Raw genomic sequence first — 21,233 nt, 5'->3', positions numbered from 1 at the left:
AAGGTGATTGAAGGAATGTTTTACTCTCACACTCCTCGCTCTACCCCTCACAACCACCCGAGCATAAAACAGACATTCAGGAATTAGTGTTCAGTAGCTGCCATTGGAATTTTAAGGGATATCAACAAAGCTTTGATAAATACTTGGGGAATTCCACAACACAGGTTTTCCTTCCCCAGCTGTGTTAGCGTCCAGCACAATTCCCTGTTTGGTCCCCAGGAGCTGCAAGAGGAATGTCAGTCGTCAGCTTCACCTCCTCGGCGTTGCCTCATTAGTCCAGGACACAATTAATTCAAAAAGAATAAATCTGGTCAGTGGCAGAAGATCATCACAGGGAAGCATCAGCTTTGCCACAAGATATTCCTGCTCCTCTATCCTGGTCCTTGATCAGTAGCTACTCAGCTAAACCACAGCAGCACAGTTTGGAGGGACAGAAGTTTTCAGCCTCGTGTGAGTGAAGACAGAAGCATCACTGGGAAGAAATCCTGAAGTTTAAAATCCTGTTCCTTACTTCTTTAACTAATGAACCTGTTAAAATCCACTCTGGATTGTGCAGGAAAGCTCCTTTGTCCTGCTTGGAAATGATCCCTCCTAGACATCTACAAAAGGCATTTATCAGTTATTCCAACTGATTCAATTAATTACTAAGGAAAAGAGAATACGAATAAACTGGAAAAAAATTTGGCTCAAGTTTTCCTCAGGAATAAACTGGGAGCTCACCAGCAAGGATTTCACACAGGCAGAGTGTGATATAAAATATATATGTGCATATATATATATATAATATATAAATAAATATACATATATATTTATACACACATATATAAAAATATGTATTATACATATTTATATCACTATCTAACTCACAAATATCTGCCATATATATATATATAACCACAAATATTTTTATATCACAAACTCTACCTATAAACCCCCACATATCCCCCCGTTTTTAGGAATGCAACAGTTTTAGGGATCCTAAAATCAAACACATGCAGTGCTCTACAAAGGAAAATAAAGCACAATTTTATCCCATCACTTCCAAGATGTTTTCCTGGATGTACTGCTGGGTGTGTTTTCCTATAAATTCTTGTGGCTTATCCCTGAAGTGCACTCAGAATTGTCAGGATCATGAAATCCATTTGGAATTTTACTGTCTCTGCAGTATCCAGGGGGATGAGTTTTTCCAAAATTATTCCTCCCAGACCGAGCGCATCTCCTCAAGTTCCTTCTCGCTTTCTGCATCCTGGAAATGCAAAAAGGGAAAACATAAATGTACAGCTCAACTGAAACAAATAAAAAGCATCATTTCCCTTCTTTTTCTCCAACCCCAAATCATTTTTTAAGCGTATCACGGAATCCTGGAATGGTTTGGGTTGGAAGGACCTTAAAACCCATCCAGTTCCTGGGCAGGGACCCCTTCCACTATCCCAGGTTGCTCCAAGGCTTGTCCAGCCTGGCCTTGGACACTTGCAGGGGCAGCCACAGCTGCTGCTCTGGGCACCCTGTGCCAGGGCCTGCCCACCCTCCCAGGGAGGAATTTCCTCCTCATACCTGATCCAAGCACAATCTCTTTCAGTTTGAAGCCATTTCCCCTTTTCCTGTCATTCCAGAGCCTTCTAAATTGTCTCTCTCCATCTTTCCTGTGACTGGAACAATCCCAGTTCTCTCAGCCTTCCCTCGTGGCAGAGGTGCTGCCTCCCTCCAGCCAACTTGTCCCTCCTCTGGATTTGCTCCATGTCCTCCCCTGAGCTGGATGCAGGGATCCAGCTGGGATCTCACTGGTGTGGAGCAGAGGGGCAGAGTCCCTGTCTGCCCTCTGCCCATGCCAGGGTCCCTGCTGAGTGTTACCTCTTTGGTGCTCCCTGGCAGCTCCGAGGCGAGGTTCATCCACAGCACCGCCGCCGAGGTGTTCCCGAGGTCCCTGTAGCACTGGGAAGGGAAAAGCAGAACGGGAGAAGGGTTGAAGGGGAAAAATCAGGCAGCAAATGTAACTGGGCAACTGCTAAATGAGCTGTTTCTGCCTCTTAACCCTTGGCACCGGCATTCCCTGCAGCATCCCTCATTCACAGGGCCTCAGAGGCACCACCAGATCTTGGAATATCAAATATATTTGACTCCCTTTCATTTTGGGCAAGGAGATTGGGTTTTGCTTGGACATTTCAAGGTGTCCCCGTGGCTTTCACCCTTTTCAAAGCTCTACTTTGATTTCCAGTTGCTATTTCCCCTCTTCCTCCCACCACTGTCTCCAGAAAACCTCTCTCCTGGGAGCACATTGTTCCCCAGGCTGTTAAAAATGTAATAAATAATATTTACAGGAGTCTCAGGGTCCTGAAATAGGTCTGAAATATTCTCCACGGGACCAGCAGCAGGAAACAGGAAGACTTTGGGTGCCCAGAGAGTCTTGGAGGTATCTGGAGACCATGAAATACACCCAGGAAAAGGAAGTGGGTGCTAAAAACCCCTCAGCAAGAGGGCTCAAGACTCCCCATCTGCACAGGGAAAGAGAAATACTTTATCCCTTACATCTCCCCATGATTCTCTGGCTGTATCACCACAGAAGTCGTGGTGGGGAAGGATTAAATCCCAGCCCATGGCTGCCCAGTCACCATTCCTGCTTCATACAGAATTTCATCTGTTAAAAACCTGAATTCAAAAGCCTCTGCACAAGGTGATTTGGCCTAAAAAGATTTAAAAAATAAATGGAAATATTATCATCCTATAAAATCTTGCTCTTGCATGGAGTATTTTCCACCTGGTCAGCACTTCACAGCCAAAGGTGACTTTTAATACAAGTGTTTCTTACCCTCTGAACAAACAAGGAGTGAGTGGTTACCTTGGCAATGTAAACTCTTCCTGCTTTGGAAAATCCAGGGCTCAGCTCCTCGACCTACAGGAACAGAGGGAGAGTGTGACAGGGAAGAGCAGACATTAGGATATGCAAGGACACAGTTAACTCTTACATCAGGCTTCCTGCAGCTCTTCAAGTAAAAAAAAAAAAAAAAAAATGGCAGGAGGGAGCATAAAGCATAAATACACAAAGCACTGTGGCCCTGAAACCTTCAAGCAGTTGTCTGGAAAAGCTGGAAATGGAAAAGTCAGCCAGGCTGAAGGAAAATACTCGGAGAGGAATTAAAATGACAGGATGTACCTCCACGAGCATTCCCAGACCCTAAGGCACAGCCCAGACATATCCAGTACCGAGCAGGGAATTGCTGTGCAGCTTCGGAAAGGAAAACCAATCCCCAAACCGATCCCCAACACTTTGGGCTCTGACACCTTCAACATCCCATTCTTGGAATGGGATGCTTCACGACTTTCCCTCTCTGCAGCTTTCCCTGCACAGGTCCCAAGCCACAGGGAGGCAGCAGGGAGGGATCCAAGCAGCCACCCCCACGCTGGCAGCTGTGCGGGTCAGCGATGGCCCTTCCCGGCGGATTCCCAGGCTCCCTCACCCGCAGGAAGTTCTGCAGCGCGTCCTGCACCGTGGCCGTGGGCGGGGCCTCGAACAGCGCCGACACCGTCCTCTTCTCCAGCCAGCCCAGGTGGGCAACCTGCAGAGGGGAAAGGGCAACCTGGCCCACCCGCCCGACAGCAGCAGGGAACAGCGGCCTGCCCAGCCCCCGGGAGGAAGCCAAACCCCTCGGCAGAGTCGGAATATTCCGATGGAGTATCCAAATCCAGCCACAGAATTCAACCCCATTGTCCCGAGTCAGCTTTTGCAGTTCCACACATCTGGGATTTGGATGGTCCCAAATCCCAACCTGCCATGCTGCAGCCACACCGGTCCCCAGCTGTGTCCTCACTTCTCCCAGCCTAAACCTTCCACAAGAACCTGCTCCCTCACCCTAAGATTCCTCGGGAGAGGCAAGCTGAAGCCTTCCCAGCCGGATAATCATGGCATCATTTAGGCTGGGAAAGCCCTCCCAGCCCATGGAGGCCAAGCTGTGCCCAGCCCCCACCTTGTGACCCAGCCCAGAGCACTCAGTGCCATGTCTGGGCGTTCCTTGGACACCTCCAGGGATGGGGACTCCTCCACGTCCCTCTGACAACACCTTGTTTAACCCTGTGTAATCCTGACAAGGCAGACTAGATGAAGCACTACCACACCTCTCCATCCATGGTTTTATTCCATGGCCTCAGCAGCTCCAGGCTCAGCATGAAGGAAGGCTCCTTCTCCACACAGGAAAAGAGCCAGGAGCTCCCAGCAGTTCAGCTCAGGGCTGCTCTGCAATTCCCACTGTCAATTATCCCAGCTACAACCTCTGTACCGTGGCTCCATTCCCGACAAAGTGCTTTCCAATGGCACAAATGGAACAGCAACTGCAGACTCTCATTCCCTTTTTTAGGCTCTAAATCTGATTTATGGCATCTGACTCCAAGCTTTTCCCTAAAGCAGCTGTCACACTGCTCCCAGCTCCGTGTGGCAGGGGCAGAGGGGACACACACGGCACATCCCACACCAGTACCACGAGCAGAAGCTCCTCAAATGGCCTTGACCACATCCCTGTGTGCTCAGAGATGGAAGGAAGGCTGTTTTTACAGAGCAAAGCACTGGGAACAGGACAGGAGTTTGCAGCTCGGGCTTTTCCTAACCCAACCTTTGCCATTTCACCTCCCATGCCACCAGCAGTGTCTAAAAACCCAAGGCTGGAGCTGTGAATGCCTCAGAGGCCTGCCCAGGAGGTGATGATGAGCTCTGTTACCTGGTAACACCACCTGCCCAGGAGATAGTAGAGCTGTGGGTCCTGTGGCTTCAGGGCAATGGCTTTATCGATGTGTTCCTGTGGGAAAGCATCACCAGCACTCATCACACCTTTGTCAGAAGCAAATAAAATACCCACGAGAGCAGGTGGGGAAAGAGGAAAGGAAGAAATCCACAACTTAAGTGTCACAATCTGTAAAATTACAGCTAGAGATCCCAAATTTTCTTAGAGTGGATTCAGTGAGCAAGGAACAGCAGCACTCCTCCAGCCTCAGCGACAGGAGTTATTACACACACAAGAAGCTGCCCTGCATTTTATTCCCACTCCAGAGCTGTGCCATAACCACCTCACTGGTCATGTCAAAGGCTGATGGGGAAGCAATTAGCTGTGGCCTGTTCCACGTGCATCTTTTCCCTTGGAACACCCACAAGGCATCGTAATAACAGTAATAATAACAGGAATAAAAATCAGGGATCTCAGGCAAATGAAATCCTTTGAGCAGCGACTGCTCCCGGGAGGGTGTGGGTTGCTCACAGGCACTTACAGGAGACAAGCTGGAGCTGTAGCTTATCACCCCGTCATAATTCCACGTTTCAAGCTCTCAGTCTCATGCTTTACCTAAATTCATTTGCAAGATTTCTTTTTTTGCCTGCAGTTACAGTGTGTAAAGTGGCAGAGCCAGCCCGGGCACTCCCAAAAGGCACAGCTGGAATCAGCTTCCTCACCCCAAACTCACAGCATCTCTGAGATCTACTGCTTCCCTAGGAAGAACTGGAGTTAATTTTCCCAATTTCCTGCTGCAGAAGTAAGTGTTGTTTGATACCCACACAAAGCCCAGCACCTCCTGGCCACTCACCTTGAAAACATATCCGGCCTGGATGCGCTTGGGAATGCTCTCGTGTTCCGACAGCTGCCCACACAGGATGGCGAACCTGCATGGGGAGACACCTGCATGAGCCAGCTGGGATTAAATCCACATTTAATCCACATTTACCTGCTATCCATGGCTGCAGAAGGAAGACCTACAAGTGCTCAAAGACAAGCTGAAGGGAGCTTGGAGCAGCCTGGCACAGTGGAAGGTGCCCCTGCCCATGTCAGGGATGGAACGGGATGAGCTTTAAGGCCCCTTCCAACCCAACCCATCCCAGGATTCTGTGAAGTGTGGTAAAGCTTCACACCTTAGTGGGGAAAACAAGGAACACAGCCCATCCCTCCCAGGGAAGAGACATAAGCAGCAAAATGCAGCACCCAGGAAGGAATGAGCTCGAAGCAGGAGGCAGCGGGAGGGGCTGGGTGTGACGCACCAACTCGCTGCACTGATGGCTAAAAACCAGGAGCAGCACACTTCCACACCCAGAACTGCCTCTCTGAGCAGGGAAAACCGTGACAGAACACAGAGCAGCGCACACTGAAGCTACTGCAGCAAGAGGCAGACCAGGAGCAGCCCTAAGGAACTACGGGGCACTGCGACCTCCTCGTGCAGCAGCCCAGCTCTGCTTCCAGGGAAATACTGGGAACACCTACCTACATCCTGCAGCTGGGAAACAGAGTAACACAAGGTCAGTGCTGAAAGTGCAAAGCCATTTCGTTTTGTCCAGCAAGAGACTGTGACTTGTGAGCCTGAGAAGCAAGGCCCCAGCAAAATCAGTTATTGCACCAGATGTGGAATTCAAGGAGGTTAATTTGAATTCCCCGTGGATTTGCGCCCTCCCATCTCACCTCCCTGCAGCCCAGTGGCTCAAAGCCTCCCTCCCTGCATCACTTCCCAAGAAACAACCACTCAGAGAGCTCTCAAGTGGGACAGAACATGCAGATGGAAGCTTGGCCTCTCTCATCCCGCTGGGAATAGAGGACGCTTCCATCCCTTCTCTGAGTTTGGCTCAAAAAAAATCAGGCGGAACAGACAGACAAATGAATAACTTGGCTCCTTCTTGCAAAAAATCAAAGCTGAAAAGCAGAAAGATGCAAATAAAATCCCTTTTCCTACACCCACACCCCAGCGCTGCCAGATACCGACATCAATATCCCAAAGCATCCGTGGGGATGATTAACCACAGCAGATATGCAGGAATCTGTCAGGAGACCTTTAAATCTCCAATTACACCTTCCTCAGAGTCACAAAATCCCACAGATCCCCTCACTGCTCCATTTCCAATGCTGCATTTCCTGAATAATTTACCAATTTGCCTTAAATCTCTTCCTTTGATTTGTTAATTTTCTTGTGGAGAAGCTCTGGCTCAGCTCTAAAATTCTTATTTGTCATGGTAATGGCAAGGATCACCAGATCAGTGTGTTATGGGACAAAAGCCTTTTCCTGCCAGCTGGAAAAGCTCACGGCCCCACTCTGCTGAGTGCAGATGATGGAACAAGTGTTTTCAGGATCTTCTCGGATTTGTTTCCCAACAAACCTCAGCCTGGACTACACATCCCTAACCACAACATGACAGGGGTTGAGAAATATAAGCCAATAAAAAGGTTATTCTCTAAGATCAAGAGATAAAATATTCTGAGACAATAAATCACGCAGTTGTCTCATGTAAAATAAAAATTCCAGGGAGTTTTTAACAGCCTGGTGAAATGCTGATGAAAAAACCATAAAAGCAGCAGTAAATTAAATTTCAGTCCCATTTTGGTGCCATGAAATAACCTAAAAATATATATTTATGGGAAGAGATGCCTGATCTGATTTTTCCTGTATTCCCAGGAAAGATGATCCTTCCCAACCCAGCTCTGCTGATCCCACATTCAGGGCCATGGGACTCTTGGGGATTTTCATACCCACAACTCTGCATTTCTGGGATTTTAGGCTCTGCCTTCTGCTGTTCCTTCCCCTGCTTGCTCAGCTTGGCAGGCTGGAGCCATTTATTCCAGCTCATTCTGTGGAATGCCTCGGGATGAGAGGCACTGTGGAGGTGCAGGAGGGCTGAGCAGCAGGAGCAGGAGAGATTCAAAACCATGATTTTGGTGGATTTTCATCCCCTGTAACCGGTGTGTGCCCCGTGTAGCACTGCTTAGACCCATCCAAAGCTCTCCTTAGGATGTCCCTGGATTAATCAGCCGGACTCCTCACTAAGCTGCTGACACACCACTTCCCACAGGAATCTCAGCTCAGCACTTCCCCATCTTTTAGGAAATAAACTCTGTGGAAGCAGGAACCCCCAGCAGAGAGAGCCTCCTCTTCCAGCTTAAATCCCCAGGCTCAGGACTGGGAAGGACTGTTTGGGTTCTGCACGCTGACTTCCCTGGAAGCAGGACTCTGCCATGGAATACAGAGCCTGCAGGACCTCCCCTCCACAGTCAGGGTGCTCTGCCGGCCCAAACACAGCTCTTCTCTCTTTCAACCACTTCAAAGACAGTTTTCCCAATATTTTATGAGCATTCCCAGTTTTTCACCTTCCTGAAGGTGCACTGGGTAGATGTAGGTGAGTCTCTGCACCTGAGTAAGGGGACAGGGAATTAGCAGGCAGGGATTTAGACTGCAACAACCAAAAATTAAAGTAAGAATTTAATTGGGAATTGGTACCTTGGGAGACACAGCAGAACTCCCAGCAACCCAACCTGGATTTAATGACCAGCTGATCATGAAGAGGTTGGGAAAAAAAGCTTTAGCTTTTCCAAGGGGAGGCAAGATGGAAGGAAAAAGTGGGGAAGGCTGATGTTCCCCCCCTTCCTTACAGCCCACCAACATCCATATGGGAGAGCTCCTGTATTCTGGATGTTCACATGCCTAAATTCACCTTCCAGGGCAGACAAGTCAGGGGCATGCACTCAGACAGCTCTAATTCCATGCTATTTTCCCTCCTCTACATTCTGAACTATCTCCTAACACCTATTCCTAGAGCTGCCCCATATCCCACTGACAGCAAATTCCGTCTAATGCGCCTGTGGAACGGAAAACGCTCGGCTCATAAATCCAGAATCCAGCTCAAGATTGGCCAGATCTGGGCAGTGATGCACCAAGAGTTAAATCCTGAAGCACTGCCAGGTGTTAAATGAATCCATCTCCCAGGTGTATTGGGAATGCTGTGCCTTTTCAAAAATCCGGGATCTGCCCACGGACAGCCAGATGTACCCACGGAACTGCCAAGGGCTGGTGACCGAGATGTTCCACCGAACTGCCAGACTCTCCAGAAGAAAGGGCACATTTTGGAGACTCATCCAACCCAATCCCACTCCTCCATAACACACAGGAAAACTCCAAGGGGGCTGGAGCGTATTATTCCTCCCACAACGACGGCTTTCAGCCGGCAGCGCTTCATTTCCAGGGCAAGATGCCCAATTCAAACTACAACTCCTGACACAGCACCTGCACCACTTTCCTCAGATTTCCCTGAAATCCCTCTGGTTGCACTTCCAATATTACTTTTAGCAAGAGGAATGGAAGCCAAGGCAAATCCACAGCTCACTCCCTGCTTTCCTGATCCCTAAAGCTGCAAACACCCATGGGGAATGTGCTGGGAATTCTAAAAGGCCACAGTTGTTTCTCAATTCATTTCTGAGAGGTTTGTGCAACCACTGATGCTCCATCCATCCCTCCATCCATCCCTAAAAGCAAGAACAGCCACAGGAGCTCGCTCTGTCCTACTTGAGAGCTGAAATCAGCTCATGGAGAAATCAGTTTAAATGGACATAAATTCTACCTGCTCAGAGATCTTTGACAATCAAAGCAGAGAATGACTCTGGTGTCTAAATCCCAGGTAAGAACCAGGGAACTGCAAGTCAGGAGCAGAGAGGCTCTGAGATCATTCCCTGTAAATCCCTCCCCTTCCCATACACAAGTCTACTCCTAAGGCACCGAACAGGCACATTCAATGCCCAACACAACTCCCACGCTCCTGTTCCTCAGTGGAGCTCTCACAGGGGCAGCAGGGGCAGAGGTCAGCCCCTCTGCACAAGGCTGGCTTGTCTGTGCAGCCCTGACCAAATCCCCGCTCCGCTCCGCCTGGAGATGGCTCCCTCGGGACCGGCCGGCTTCCAACAGCAGTGACAGTGAGAGCTCTGTCCCACATCCCACAACAGAGCCAGGAAAGGCCTCTCCTTTGTGTCTGGGCAGATCCCAAAGCCAGGCCAGACACAGCCCCAGACATTTACTGCTCTCCCTGTCATTCCTGAGAAACCACTTTTCCTCCTGCTGCCAAATCCTCCCAACCATGCAGCCCCCAAAGGAGCTGCAGCCAGAACTGATCTCCCGGCAGAAATCCTTCCCTTCCCCAAAGTTATCTTCTTTCTTTGTTGCTTTAAAATGTCAGTGATGACTGAACAACAACGAGGCACTCGGGGGAGAAAGCTTTCCTTGCTGTAACTGTAGGCTAAGTACTCCTGTCTTCCTCAGCACCTCAAAAAACCAGGACTGATTTGGGCAGCAGGAGGACATAACAAGAACAAAGGACAATGAATAAGCACCAGAAGGCAACGAATAAGCACAAAAAAACAGCACAACTTCATCTGAAAGAATCCACCAACTTTTTTAAGAGGCAACTGATAAAGCAGAAAATCAACATGAAATTTGATTTCTGTGTGAAAACTCACACAGAAAAAATGCAGCCCAGGAGAGCTGCACCGTCAGGCTTCACATAGCCTGCGTGGAGAGGCAGCAAAATAACTGGATAATAATAATATTAATTTCGAATATTTCTATTGAAGTGGCCATTTAGGATGCAGAGGGAAGGAGAAAAATGATGTTGACTGCTCTGTGTAGAAGGAAGAATGCAAAGGACCATGACACCAGCACAAAGCCATGCCACTCCCACAGCTTGTGTCCTGCACTGAATTCCTCCACTTTTGCCTGAAAAACTACTAGGAAGAGGGAGAAGAATACTGGAAAGACAACATAGGTGGTGAGAGATAATAAATTATTCCCCTGTGACAGGAGATAATAAAGGATTAGGGTCTTCAGCAAGGCAGTTAGTCACTAGAGAGAAATATGACAGAATAAAACTGTAATTTAAATAAATGTGAACAGCATTCTCTGGTCACTTCTCCCAAGAGTTGAGGCATCAAATCCACCCCAAAAAACCTTTAAAGCTTCCACTGTTTTTTCTCCCCAGGGTAAATTCAGTTAGCATAAAGAAAGACTGCAATTAAGCCAGCTTGTGACCACCTCAGAGCTGGGAAGGGAATAATTTCCTGCTCTATTCGCAGCAGAAAACAATAATCTGTGTGCTGATAAAGGGAGTTACATCTTCATTCCCAGGAAATCCCACGCCTCCCACATGCTGCTGCTCTGCTGCCTCCTTTCTCCAGCTGCCCTGCAGAACTGGAAGCAAGACGTAGCTGTGCAGGAAGGAGCCTTATCCCTGTTTGGGAAAAGGGGTCTGAGGAGCCAAGAACTGTCCCAAACTTGGAATTACAAGGCAAAACTGTCAATATTTGGACACTGGAGTAGAACCTGGCCTCGTAAAATACAAAGTTTAAGATTCGCCCTGGCAACTAAACCCCATTCATTGGAAGATGTGAAACCAGCAGGCAGAGCTCAACACCACAATCTGCTGGAGATTCTCCTGGCCCCAAATTCCTCCTTCCTGTCAAAGCTTCAATGGAAAGCAGTAATTCATCACCAACAGCTGAAATACAGCCTAAGATGATAAAGGCATCTATTCAGGTGCCAGTAGTTCAAAACAATCCTTCAAACAAACTTGCTCATTGCAAGAGCACAGCTCTTGGTTGGTAAAGACACTCAGCAACCTGTTCCCCCAATAATTGTCATTTAAAAAGAAAAAAAAAATCCCTTTTACTCTAATTTAAGCGTTGCCAGTCCTTCAGAACAACTGCTGACAAACACCACTCACGGAGGAATTCCCCAGGGGAACAGAAAAGCACATTCCCTTATCTCCACAAATATCTGTGCCACTCCACAAACTCTCTTCTGGGATCATTTTTAAAAAGGACAGTTAAAAATTCACACTTCCAGGCGACTCTAAATGCCTGTCTGATAAGAGTGATGGTTCTCCTTCCTCCAGAATTAAGAGGAAAATAGGGAATTTGGCACAGCACCAAGCCCACACTCCCAGGCCTGGCTGATGGAGTCAAACACATCCCCTCTTGCCTCAAAGCAGCTCCACTTGGGAGCTTTTCCTCCAGAACCCTTCAGAGAGAAATTCATCATTAAATTAATATAAGAAACACTGAATTTATTCCTGTCATCACAACCAAACCTACTGCCTGTCAAGTCATTCCTTACACCAAGTAAGCAAAGCTGTTAAAAGTGGCTTTTTATGGAAAACCACCACCAGTGTGGCACAGTGCAAGTAACAGCAAAGAAGTTTTTGGAGGGTTTGGATTTATCATTTTTTTTAACTGCAGCTCAGCTCACAAAAACCTTCAAATCCTTTTCCTACACTTCTTAAAAGCAAGAAGTGAACAGTCACTTACCACTGGTGGCACTCAGCACTTTGATCCCATTTCTGCAAGGCAAGTTCCAGCTCTTCCTTCCCTGGAAAACAAAAAAGTAGTCAGAGATAAGAAATTCAGTTGCTTTCTCTCCCAGTTTCTTGCTCTGATGGTGTCAGAGTAACATAATGGCGTAAAAGTCATATATTTGTTAATTTGACAATGCATTTGGCTTGAAAACATCCCATACATAATTTTATCCTCTGGCAGGCTCAAAAAGCTGACAACTAAGCACCTATTGATGGCTAAAAGGACAATATAGAACTTAAAATTCCATGTTTAAATGGCTCCATTGATTTCCAGAAGAGAATAATTGCATTAGCTATAGTATTAACTAACTTCTGTGCATAATAAACAGGGCAGAAATTATTTAGATTAGTATCTTTTGCTGCACATCTTAACCATAATAAAGATGACTTTTGTTCTATTCTGACTCACCCAAAACCTCATAGACACCTTTGAGTTGGTAAAGAAGAACGAGGGAATGAAATTAAAGAGACTCCCCTAAGCAAATTTAAAAATACATATTTTTTTATATCTGCCTGTGCTGCCAACACGGAAAACCCAGTGTGCTGCAGCCAAAGCTTGTTTATTTTATATTTATTTTATGATTTTAGTATCACAGAGAAATGGATGACAGCTTTGAGAAACAACTTCCCCAGCTTTAAGCAGGTCTCCGTCTATTTTTACTCTTTCAAAGCACGATTTTTAAACACAAAAAATTTGTTCAAAGCGCCCAGCTTCTGGGGAAAACCAACAAATCCCCGGCCCCGCTGGCAGGTGGGGGGGGCTGCACAGCTGAGTGCCAGCCCTCCTCTGGCCCAGCAGGGAATTCAGGGAACTCCTCACCCTCGCTGGCGTAGGATCTCCTCTCGTCCGCGTCCTCCGTCAGCTCCCACATGTCGCAGCGCGCCCGCGCCAGGCGCCACAGGAACTGGTGCTGCCCCGCGTACTGCAGGAACACAAACGCCCCGCAGGGCCCGTCAGAGCCCGCCCTGCCACGGGCAGGGGCAGCCAGGCACAAGGGCTGAGCGGGGCACCCGCACCTGAAGCCACGCAGGGATTTGTCTGAGCCTTGAAATGCCCCGGTTCCGAGGGAGCCGAAGCGGAAGCGCAGCGGAGGGAAGCGAGGGCGGGTTTGTAACTCAGTGTGGCCACGGGAGCACGGCAGGGACTGTCCCCCCGGGCTGGGAACCGCAGGGGCACCTCCAGTGCTGTGCCCAGCTCTGGGGTTCCAGGGCAGGAAAGGCAGGGAGGGGCTGGAGCGTGTCACGGGGAGGGAACGGAGCTGGAGAAAAGGAGGCTCCGGGGGGATCTTCTGGCTCTCCACAACTCCCTGACAGGAGGGGGCAGCTCCCGGGGAACAGGGACAGGACAGGAGGAAATGGCCTCAAGCTGCACCAGGGCAGGTTCAGGTTGGACATCAAGGAGGAATTTCCTCATGGAAAGGGCTGTCAGCCATTGGAAGGGGCTGCCCAGGGAGGTTTGGGGTCCCCTCCCTGGAGGTGTCCAAGGAAGGCCTGGATGCGGCACTCAGTGCTCTGGGCTGGGGACAAGGTGGGGACCGGGCACAGGGTGGACTTTGAGTGAAGAAACTCCTCCTGATGTCCAAGCTGACCTTCCCCTGGTGCTGGAAAATACAAGAAGACACCTTTACCGCCAGCTTGTTGTTGAGGAGCAGCTGGAACCCCTCTCTCTTGTCCCGCTCGTCCCCGCTGTGCAGGCGGTCAGCCTGCTCCAGGAGCTGCTCCAGGCCCTCCTCCAGTGTGGAATCCAGGACCAGAGGGTTTTCATCCTCGGGGACCAGATCCAGGGAATCCCTGCGCACAGTCCTCACTGTGTCACAGCTCACTTCGTCCTCGCTCTCCCGCTCCGACTCCCGGTCGTAGTCGGACTCGGCGTTGGCTGTGGTGTAACTTCGGGGGAAAAAACATCACCAGAGCAGTTTGAGGAGCTGCTCCTCAGAGAGGAAGAGCATCTTAGCATATCCCAGAGGACACTGCACAACCCAAGCGTCTCCAACAGTCTCATTTCTCATATCCCCCTCAGAAAGCTGAGGGATGAAGGTGACAACAGAGTTAAGTCCCAAGTCAGTTTTGAGCAACCTGGTCAAAGGTGGAAGGTGTCCCTGCCCAGCCAGGGGGTGGCAATCTCATCTCTGGATGAGATTTAAGGCCCCTTCCCACCCAAACCATCCCAGGATTCTTAACTGTCCCCACCTCCCCTGCACACCCTGTCAGCTCCTCCCTCTCAGCCCTTCTAACTTCAGTACAAGAGAATTAACCAGCTAAAACCCGAGCCAGGACAATGCAGTTAAATATATGGGTGATAAAAGGGAACTTCAACAACCCCTGTGCAAAATGCAGCCTGAGGGGTTTAGCCTTTTCCAGGGAATTTCAGGCACAACAGCTGTACTGGCAACACCTCAGACCTCCCATCACCCTGAACATCAAATGCTACATGGTCTCTTCCCACTGCCAGCTGGGAAGCCACCAGGACTATGTCCCACGAGCAAGGAATCCAGCAAGGATTCACCACACGTGCAAAAACCCAGGGGATGACCAGCAGCTGAAGCAGTCAAACACACCAGGACACGAGGGATTATGGAGGTGCTGGTGGGACTCCATGACTTTGGAGGTCTCTCCCAACCTCGGTGATCCTGTAAAGCTCAGATCAAACCTCCTGAAAATGGTGAAAATGGAGCTCCCTCAGCACCTGAGCCGGGAATTTGAAACCACCAGCGTTATGCAGTGGTACCACAGCAGGAGGGAGGCTACTTACAGAGCTGGTTCCTTTTCAAACATGACTCTCTGTGCCCCTCACTTTTACCTGCAAGCTCTCAGCTACAGAACAGGCACAAATCAGCCAGTCATCTCAAAATGTGCACTTGAACGTGGGGATTTTGTTGATTTAAGTCAATAACTGCCCAAGAGAACTTCGGCGGTTCTGCTGGAACTCAATTCCCTGCACTCTGGGGGCACGGGGTACTTCCAGCTGTGCTCATTCCTCCTCCCAGGTACAGCCCTGTGGCCCTGCCTTTGTCTGGGGACACAGATATGTGGCCACAGCCCCTATCCAAAGGAGGCAGTGACAGGGTTTTGCCCACGCACAGATAACAAGACACGTTTGGCTATCAAAGCCTCCTGAGAACCACCCCTAATTCTCAACAATTCCCCTCTCTGCTCCCTTACTACCGTCTCCAGCCCTCAGCCAGACATTCAAAACCCCACCATTTTGTCCTGAAACATTTTAAGGCAAGAAATAAAGCACCAGCCTCACACTGCAAGATGTCAGCTCACACTGGAGATGACACTGAATTAATGGATAATGCACCAACACAGGGGTAGGTGACACTGGCACGGCTCTGGCTTGGATTAAAACCCTCATTTATTTACTTTTCTCAATATCAATGACATTATTAGTTCTCTAGACCACCTCATTTCCAGTAATTAAACACCAACTCCTCGGATTCCCTGATTTCCCCATCCTAACCCCCAACATTTTACTGGCAGCTGCCAAGATTTCAGTCCTTCAGATCGAAAACCAACCCTGTTTTCTGCCAGCCAGCCCCTACGAGATTCTGCCAGTTCAAAAAGACAAGAAACCCAAAGTTTTCAGGGAGATTAAGGGATTTAGGTGTTATCAGCCTGTTTTCCTGCCTTTACAATGATGGAAAGCTCTGGAATGCTTTAGTACGGCGATCCTGAAGGAAAACAGAGCCCATGGAAAGAGGAGGTGACGAAGCCCAAAAGCCAAGGCCACACAGGGAAATTAAGCAGCACAAACCCCCTGAGAACTCTTGTGAGAATTTTGGGAATTGTGTCTGAAACTGGACAAGCTGCTCAGGCCCAAAATAAAGCTGAAATGGGGGCTCCTTGTTCTGACCCTCACTGAAAGAACTCAGCTGCCAGCGAGGGACACCCAGCTGAAATTCATCTGTCAGCTACAGGCTCGTTCCTCCTCCCAGCACCTGCTCCAAAGCTTCGGCAGTTCTTTCCAAAACTTGCATTTCCTCCCCCGAAAATGCTACTTCTCAAGCACAATGACATCCCTAACAGACAACGCTGCACACTACAGGCAGCTGCTCCTGCCCAGACTGATATTATGACACCTCTGAGAGTGAGGCATCACCTGAGATGCAGGTTTTAAATCAGGTGAGAGCTGCTAATCCACCAATGCCCACACTGGTCATTACGGCTAATTACAGATGGTAATTAAAATGCAAGGACTCCACCAGCCACCACTGGATTCCCAATAAATTATTGAGTTTTTGCAGCAAAATACACCCCCTGTGCCCTTGGGAGGTGCCTTTTCTGTAACTCTGAACTGTCAGCCTCTGTTGCAGCTTACAGTTTCCTGAGATCTGAGGACAGCCAGGGCTGGGATGTGTGGACAAAACCCCCTTTTCCAGCAGTTTTTCACAAGCCACTGTCCCCCCTGGTGACTCAGTGCATCTGAGTTACCCAAACAGCCAAGCCCTGCCTTCAGAACCAACTCCACAGCTCTCAAATCTGCTCTGCAGCCTCCTTACCTATTACACCACCATGAATCACTCCCTCCCTAATTCCCCTCGCATTCCAACACCCACTTGAGCTGGATGAAGCTCTACAACCCCAAGGAGATCACGGCAGCTCCCTGCTGCCTCACCAGCTCCAGTTGTTAGAGATAAACACGAGTTCAGGGCAGCCAGAGATCCCTGTCCTTTGTCCTGGGAGGACAAATCCCTGCTGCCAAGTGCCAGCTGGCACCAGCTCCCAGGTCGTTTGGCTGTCCAAATTCCCCCTGGAATGCTCCCACTGCTATAAAATCCCTCTTTAAATGACATTTCACCCCAGCTTCTCTGGGAAAATGCATATGGCAGCACCACCTGGTTTTTGGGACACTTCCACACCCCAAAAGCCACAAAAGTGGTCAGATTCAGGCACAAAAGAGCAGCATTTCCTCAGAATATCAGCAACCACGTGTGCAGGAGAACTTGTTACCTAACATGTATAAACCAGCAGCTATATTGGCACTTTTGATGATGTTCTTACACCACACAGAACTTTTCTGTCATGTGCAGGGCCAGGAGCTGGACTTGGACGATCCTCCTGGCTCCCTTCCACCTCAGGATATTCCCTGATTTGGTGATCTGACCATTTTCACCAGATTTTAAACCCTAAGACCTTAACACGACTGATCAGTGTGACACAGGGAGAGAAATTCCTAAGAAATATCCTCGCTGAAGACATTTCAGTGCATTGAGGACATTTAGCTAACACATTTTTAACTTTCTCAAGTTCTCCACATACTCTAAAACATATATTTATAGATTTATTTATATATATTTATATTTATGTGTATCTATATACACATTAAAATACACATATGTATGTGTGTGTATGAAAAATCATAATATTTATTAATATATTGATTGAGATATTGTCTGGAAATTTGATTTCTAAACTCTCTCCCTCCAGTGCCAGGCTGGACTTGTACTTCCCTTCCTTCTGCAAGGTTCCTTAACCAAATTATTCCTTTAAAAACCCTAAAAATAAGTATATTTGCCTTTCTCTAAAAGCCAGGATCATTTCAGATCTCTCAGTCTGGCCCTGGCAGTAACACACTTAGTGTAATAAAAGCAAACTAAAACAGGCTGTAGGAGAAAAAAATTCCCTCTTTTATGTTCTAAACTACCCAGATGTGGCACCAAATCCCCTAAAAGGTCTGTCCCAGTGCTCAGCTTACCCCCCTTCGCTCTCTCCATCATCTGTGTTGGCATTGCCTGAGCTGGCTGTGAAATAGATGGAGCTGGAGCCTGTGGAGTCACTTCTCTCCCGGGAGAAGGGGAACTTCCTCCTGCGAGTCACTCGCTGTGTTTCTTCCAGGTGGGTCCTGGAGGGAAAGAAAAAGGGAGAGGAATAAATATTTGCTGGTGAAATTATTTGTTATTCTCCTTCTCCTCTCCAGCAGACTCCACCCAACTCCCCCCATATCCAAGGAGTTCACCAGGTGGTTTCGTGCTGTTTGTACACACTCAAACGGAGCTAAGGCTGTGCTCTGCAGGTGAAGCAAATCCTGCTCCACGGACAATCCCTGGAGAACCCCCAGGTGTGATGTTCATCCAGCCTCCTCAGCGGGAACGGGAGGGACAGAGCGGCTTCAGACGGGAAGGGGGAAATTGAGGCTGGATATGGGGAATGAATCCTTCCCTGTGAGGGTGCTGCAATAGATCTCCCAGAGAAGCTGTGGCTGCCCCATCCCTGGAGTGTTCCAGGACAGCCTGGACAGGGCTTGGAGCAACCTGGGCTAGTGGAAGGTGTCCCTGCCCGTGGGTCCCTTCCAGCCCAGGCATCCTGGGATCCTGTGGGGATCCTGTGGCTGTTTTCCCGTGCCAGCCCAGCAGAGAGGGGCAGTACCTGACTTCCCCCACGATCTCCACCGCCAGCTGCTGGAGGCTGTTCCGCAGCTCCTCCACCTCCTTCCTCAGCTCCATGATGTTCCTCACCACGAAGTCCAGGCGCTCCAGCAGCTCCAGCTGCTCGTCCTGCCTCAGCAGGGGGCTGGGCACGGCTCCATCGCCTGCATCCGCTGGGAGCAGCGCTCCGGGCACGGCCTGGGCTGCACCAGAGCACAACGAGGTGGTTAGATCCAAGCAGGACAGGATTCCATGAGGGAAACGTGGCCACAGTTCTGTTAGCAGGGGATATGAGGCTTGACAGGGACAGCGAGCTGATCAGGGGGATGGAGCAGCTCTGCTGTGGGGAAAGGCCGGGAGAATTGGGATTGTTCAGCCTGGAGAAGTGGGGTGACCCAACTGCCCCTTCCAGTGCCTGAAGGAAAGATGGAAAGGGACTCTTTACAAGGGCCTGGAGAGACAGGACAAGGAGGAATAGCTCCAAACTAGAAAAGGGGAGATTTAGATGGGATGTCGGGAAGGAATCCTTCCCTGTGAGGGTGCTGAGGCCCTGGCACAGGGTGCCCAGAGCAGCTGTGGCTGCCCCTGGATCCCTGGCAGTGCCCAAGGCCAGGCTGGACACTGGGGCTTGAGCAGCCCAGGACAGTGGAAGGTGTCCCTGCCCATGGCAGAAGTGGCACTGGATGGGCTTTGAGGTCCCTTCCCACCCGACCCATTCCAGGACCCCACTATTCCATGACCACTGTGAACAACACGGTTTCACTTTCTATTCCCGAAGTTTTGCACAGGCGTGGATGAAACCCAGCCAGCTCAGGGCTCGGAATCAGCATTTCTAAACGCTCAACACCCCAACCTCACTTCCCCCTGTCCCAGCCCCACTCCCCCATTCCATCCCATTCCCCGCATTCAATCCCTATTCTCCCCTACTCCAGCCCCATTTCCCCCATTCCCCTCATTCCAACCCCATTGTTCCTTCTCTAACCGCATTTCCCCCTGCTCTTCCTATTCCAACCCCATTCCATTTCCTCCATTCCAGCTCCATTCCCCCTATTCCAACCCCAATTCCAACGTCAACTCTGCGCAAGTTCCTCCCCGCTCCAGCCCCACCGCGCATATCCCGGCCCCATTCCCCTCATCCCAAACCGGCTTTCCCGCCCCCCCCCCCCATCCCGCTCGTACCGTGGCGCGGCGGCCCCGCCGGCTCCTTGGAGCGGCGGCGCATGGCCCAGAGCAGCCCGAGGCCGATGCCGGCGCCCGCCGCCAGCCCCAGCGCTATCCCCAGCCGGGGCCCGGCCCGGGCCGGCTCCGCCACCGGCACCGCCATGGCCGCTCCGGGCGCGCGGCACCGCCCGCGGCGCGCCGCGATGACGTAACGGAGAGGCGACAATGGAGAAGGGATGGGGGGGGGGGTCTCTGGGCGTGTGACGTAAGCGGCGCGCGGGGCTCCGAGGCCACGCCCACGGCCTGTGGTGGCCCCCGGCCTGTGGTGGCCCCCGGGCGTGGCACGGAAAGGGACGCGGAGCTGGCCATGGCCCCGCAGGCACCCGCACCTGGGCCTGGGCCACCCTCCGCAGGTGTCACCGCCCGCCCCCAGGCGCTGAGTCCGCGGGATTCCGCGGGAAAGACCCTGCAGGGCCGCGGGCTCCGCGCCTGCTGTCACCTCGGCCCCCGTCCCCCTGTGGTGCCAACACCTTGAGCCGGGGGTGGGGGGACGGGCCGGGTGTCTCCGCACAGCCCGACGCTCTGTGGGTGCTCCCCCGCGTATCCAAGGTGGGATCCAAGGCCTTTTCCTGAGAAAGAGTTCCCAGAGAGAGCTGGTGCTGCGCTCCCTCCCTTGAACCCTTTTGGGGTTGGCAGAGAACGCCCCCAGGCTGGGGGGGGTGTGGGAGGAAACCCCGCTGGATTTGGGGGTCAGCTTCCAGCAGAGAGGGACAAACGTGCCCAAAGAATGGAAATTTGGGATGCCCAAGGGAGCTGAGCAGGACGGGGTTAGTGCAGTGAGGGAGTAGGGCACAGGGCTGGTTGTGGGAGCCGCGGGTTCTTGGGAAGAGATAATGGATTCTAGGTGGAATAGGGAAAGGAGACAGGAAGGGCCAAACAATCATCCCAAGCCTCTGGGGCTGGAATTCCCCCCTCGACAGGAAATGCAGTGAGCGGTTCCATTCCTGGTGGGATCCCCCAGGAAGAACTTCTTTATCCCAGAATCACTGAAACTAGAAATACCTTTTTCTGCAAGAGCCAAAGGATTCCTTAGGAAAAGGCGCCAGTCAGGAGAGGGAAAACCAACCCTGCTCCTGGGGGTTGGGGCAGAGCCAAAGAACCTTCTGCTTCCCTTTATGTGAATTACTGGGAGCAATTCCGAGCCAGCCCAGCCCAAGGAGAGCTGGGAGCAGCCAGCTCGGAGCTGGAGGGTGATAAGCTGCTTTGGGATGATGGATGAGATGCACCAGCGCTCCAGCTGCCTCCCAGATTTCAGTATCTCCTGAAGAAATTCAATATTAGAATGTTATGTATGGCTCTGCTCTCATTTCCTTACTCTTTTTTCCTTATTACCTTTTTTCCCCAGGAAGGAGCCACGTAAGAGTCAGACCCAGAGCTGGGCAGGCTGCCAGAACCTTGGCCACTTTTCCTTTAATTTCTGGAAAGGTCTGGGTTTCATATCCGTGTAGTTCCCTGCATAGCCACAGACCAGCAGAGGTCCGGAGGGGTCATGGATTATGGGAACTCTGTCAAAATCCAGC

At 50.4% G+C, this 21,233-nt stretch overlaps 1 protein-coding gene across 1 annotated transcript; it reads right to left on the bottom strand.

The window, feature by feature from the left end:
- Positions 1-4: 4 nt before the first annotated feature.
- On the bottom strand, positions 5-19,831 carry RMDN3 (regulator of microtubule dynamics 3). Its single transcript, XM_069016228.1, has 12 exons — positions 19,672-19,831; positions 18,494-18,695; positions 17,823-17,969; positions 13,753-14,011; positions 12,945-13,047; positions 12,078-12,138; positions 5,563-5,638; positions 4,707-4,784; positions 3,456-3,554; positions 2,837-2,890; positions 1,852-1,932; positions 5-1,246 (listed from the first exon to the last, which is right to left on the bottom strand). The coding sequence occupies exons 1-12, from the start codon at positions 19,814-19,816 to the stop codon at positions 1,193-1,195; spliced, it is 1,359 nt and encodes a 452-aa protein (XP_068872329.1). The 5' UTR covers positions 19,817-19,831; the 3' UTR covers positions 5-1,192.
- Between the last annotated feature and the right edge of the window lie 1,402 nt (positions 19,832-21,233).

The sequence above is a fragment of the Aphelocoma coerulescens genome, chromosome 5 (genome assembly GCF_041296385.1).
Source record: "Aphelocoma coerulescens isolate FSJ_1873_10779 chromosome 5, UR_Acoe_1.0, whole genome shotgun sequence".
NCBI classification, from domain to species: Eukaryota; Metazoa; Chordata; class Aves; order Passeriformes; family Corvidae; genus Aphelocoma; species Aphelocoma coerulescens.
Note: the sequence above shows the minus strand (reverse complement) of the source record. Positions and strands in the feature narration are given on the sequence as shown.

Excerpts from the sequence above, each read along its gene's own strand:
- RMDN3 (XM_069016228.1), bottom strand. The coding sequence starts at position 19,816 with ATGGCGGTGCCGGTGGCGGAGCCGGCCCGGGCCGGGCCCCGGCTGGGG. Across the intron at positions 12,139-12,944 it reads GAGATCCTACGCCAGCGAGG|GGAAGGAAGAGCTGGAACTT; the intron begins GTGAGGAGTTCC and ends TTTGTTTTCCAG. Across the intron at positions 3,555-4,706 it reads TGGGCAGGTGGTGTTACCAG|GTTGCCCACCTGGGCTGGCT; the intron begins GTAACAGAGCTC and ends TCCCCTCTGCAG.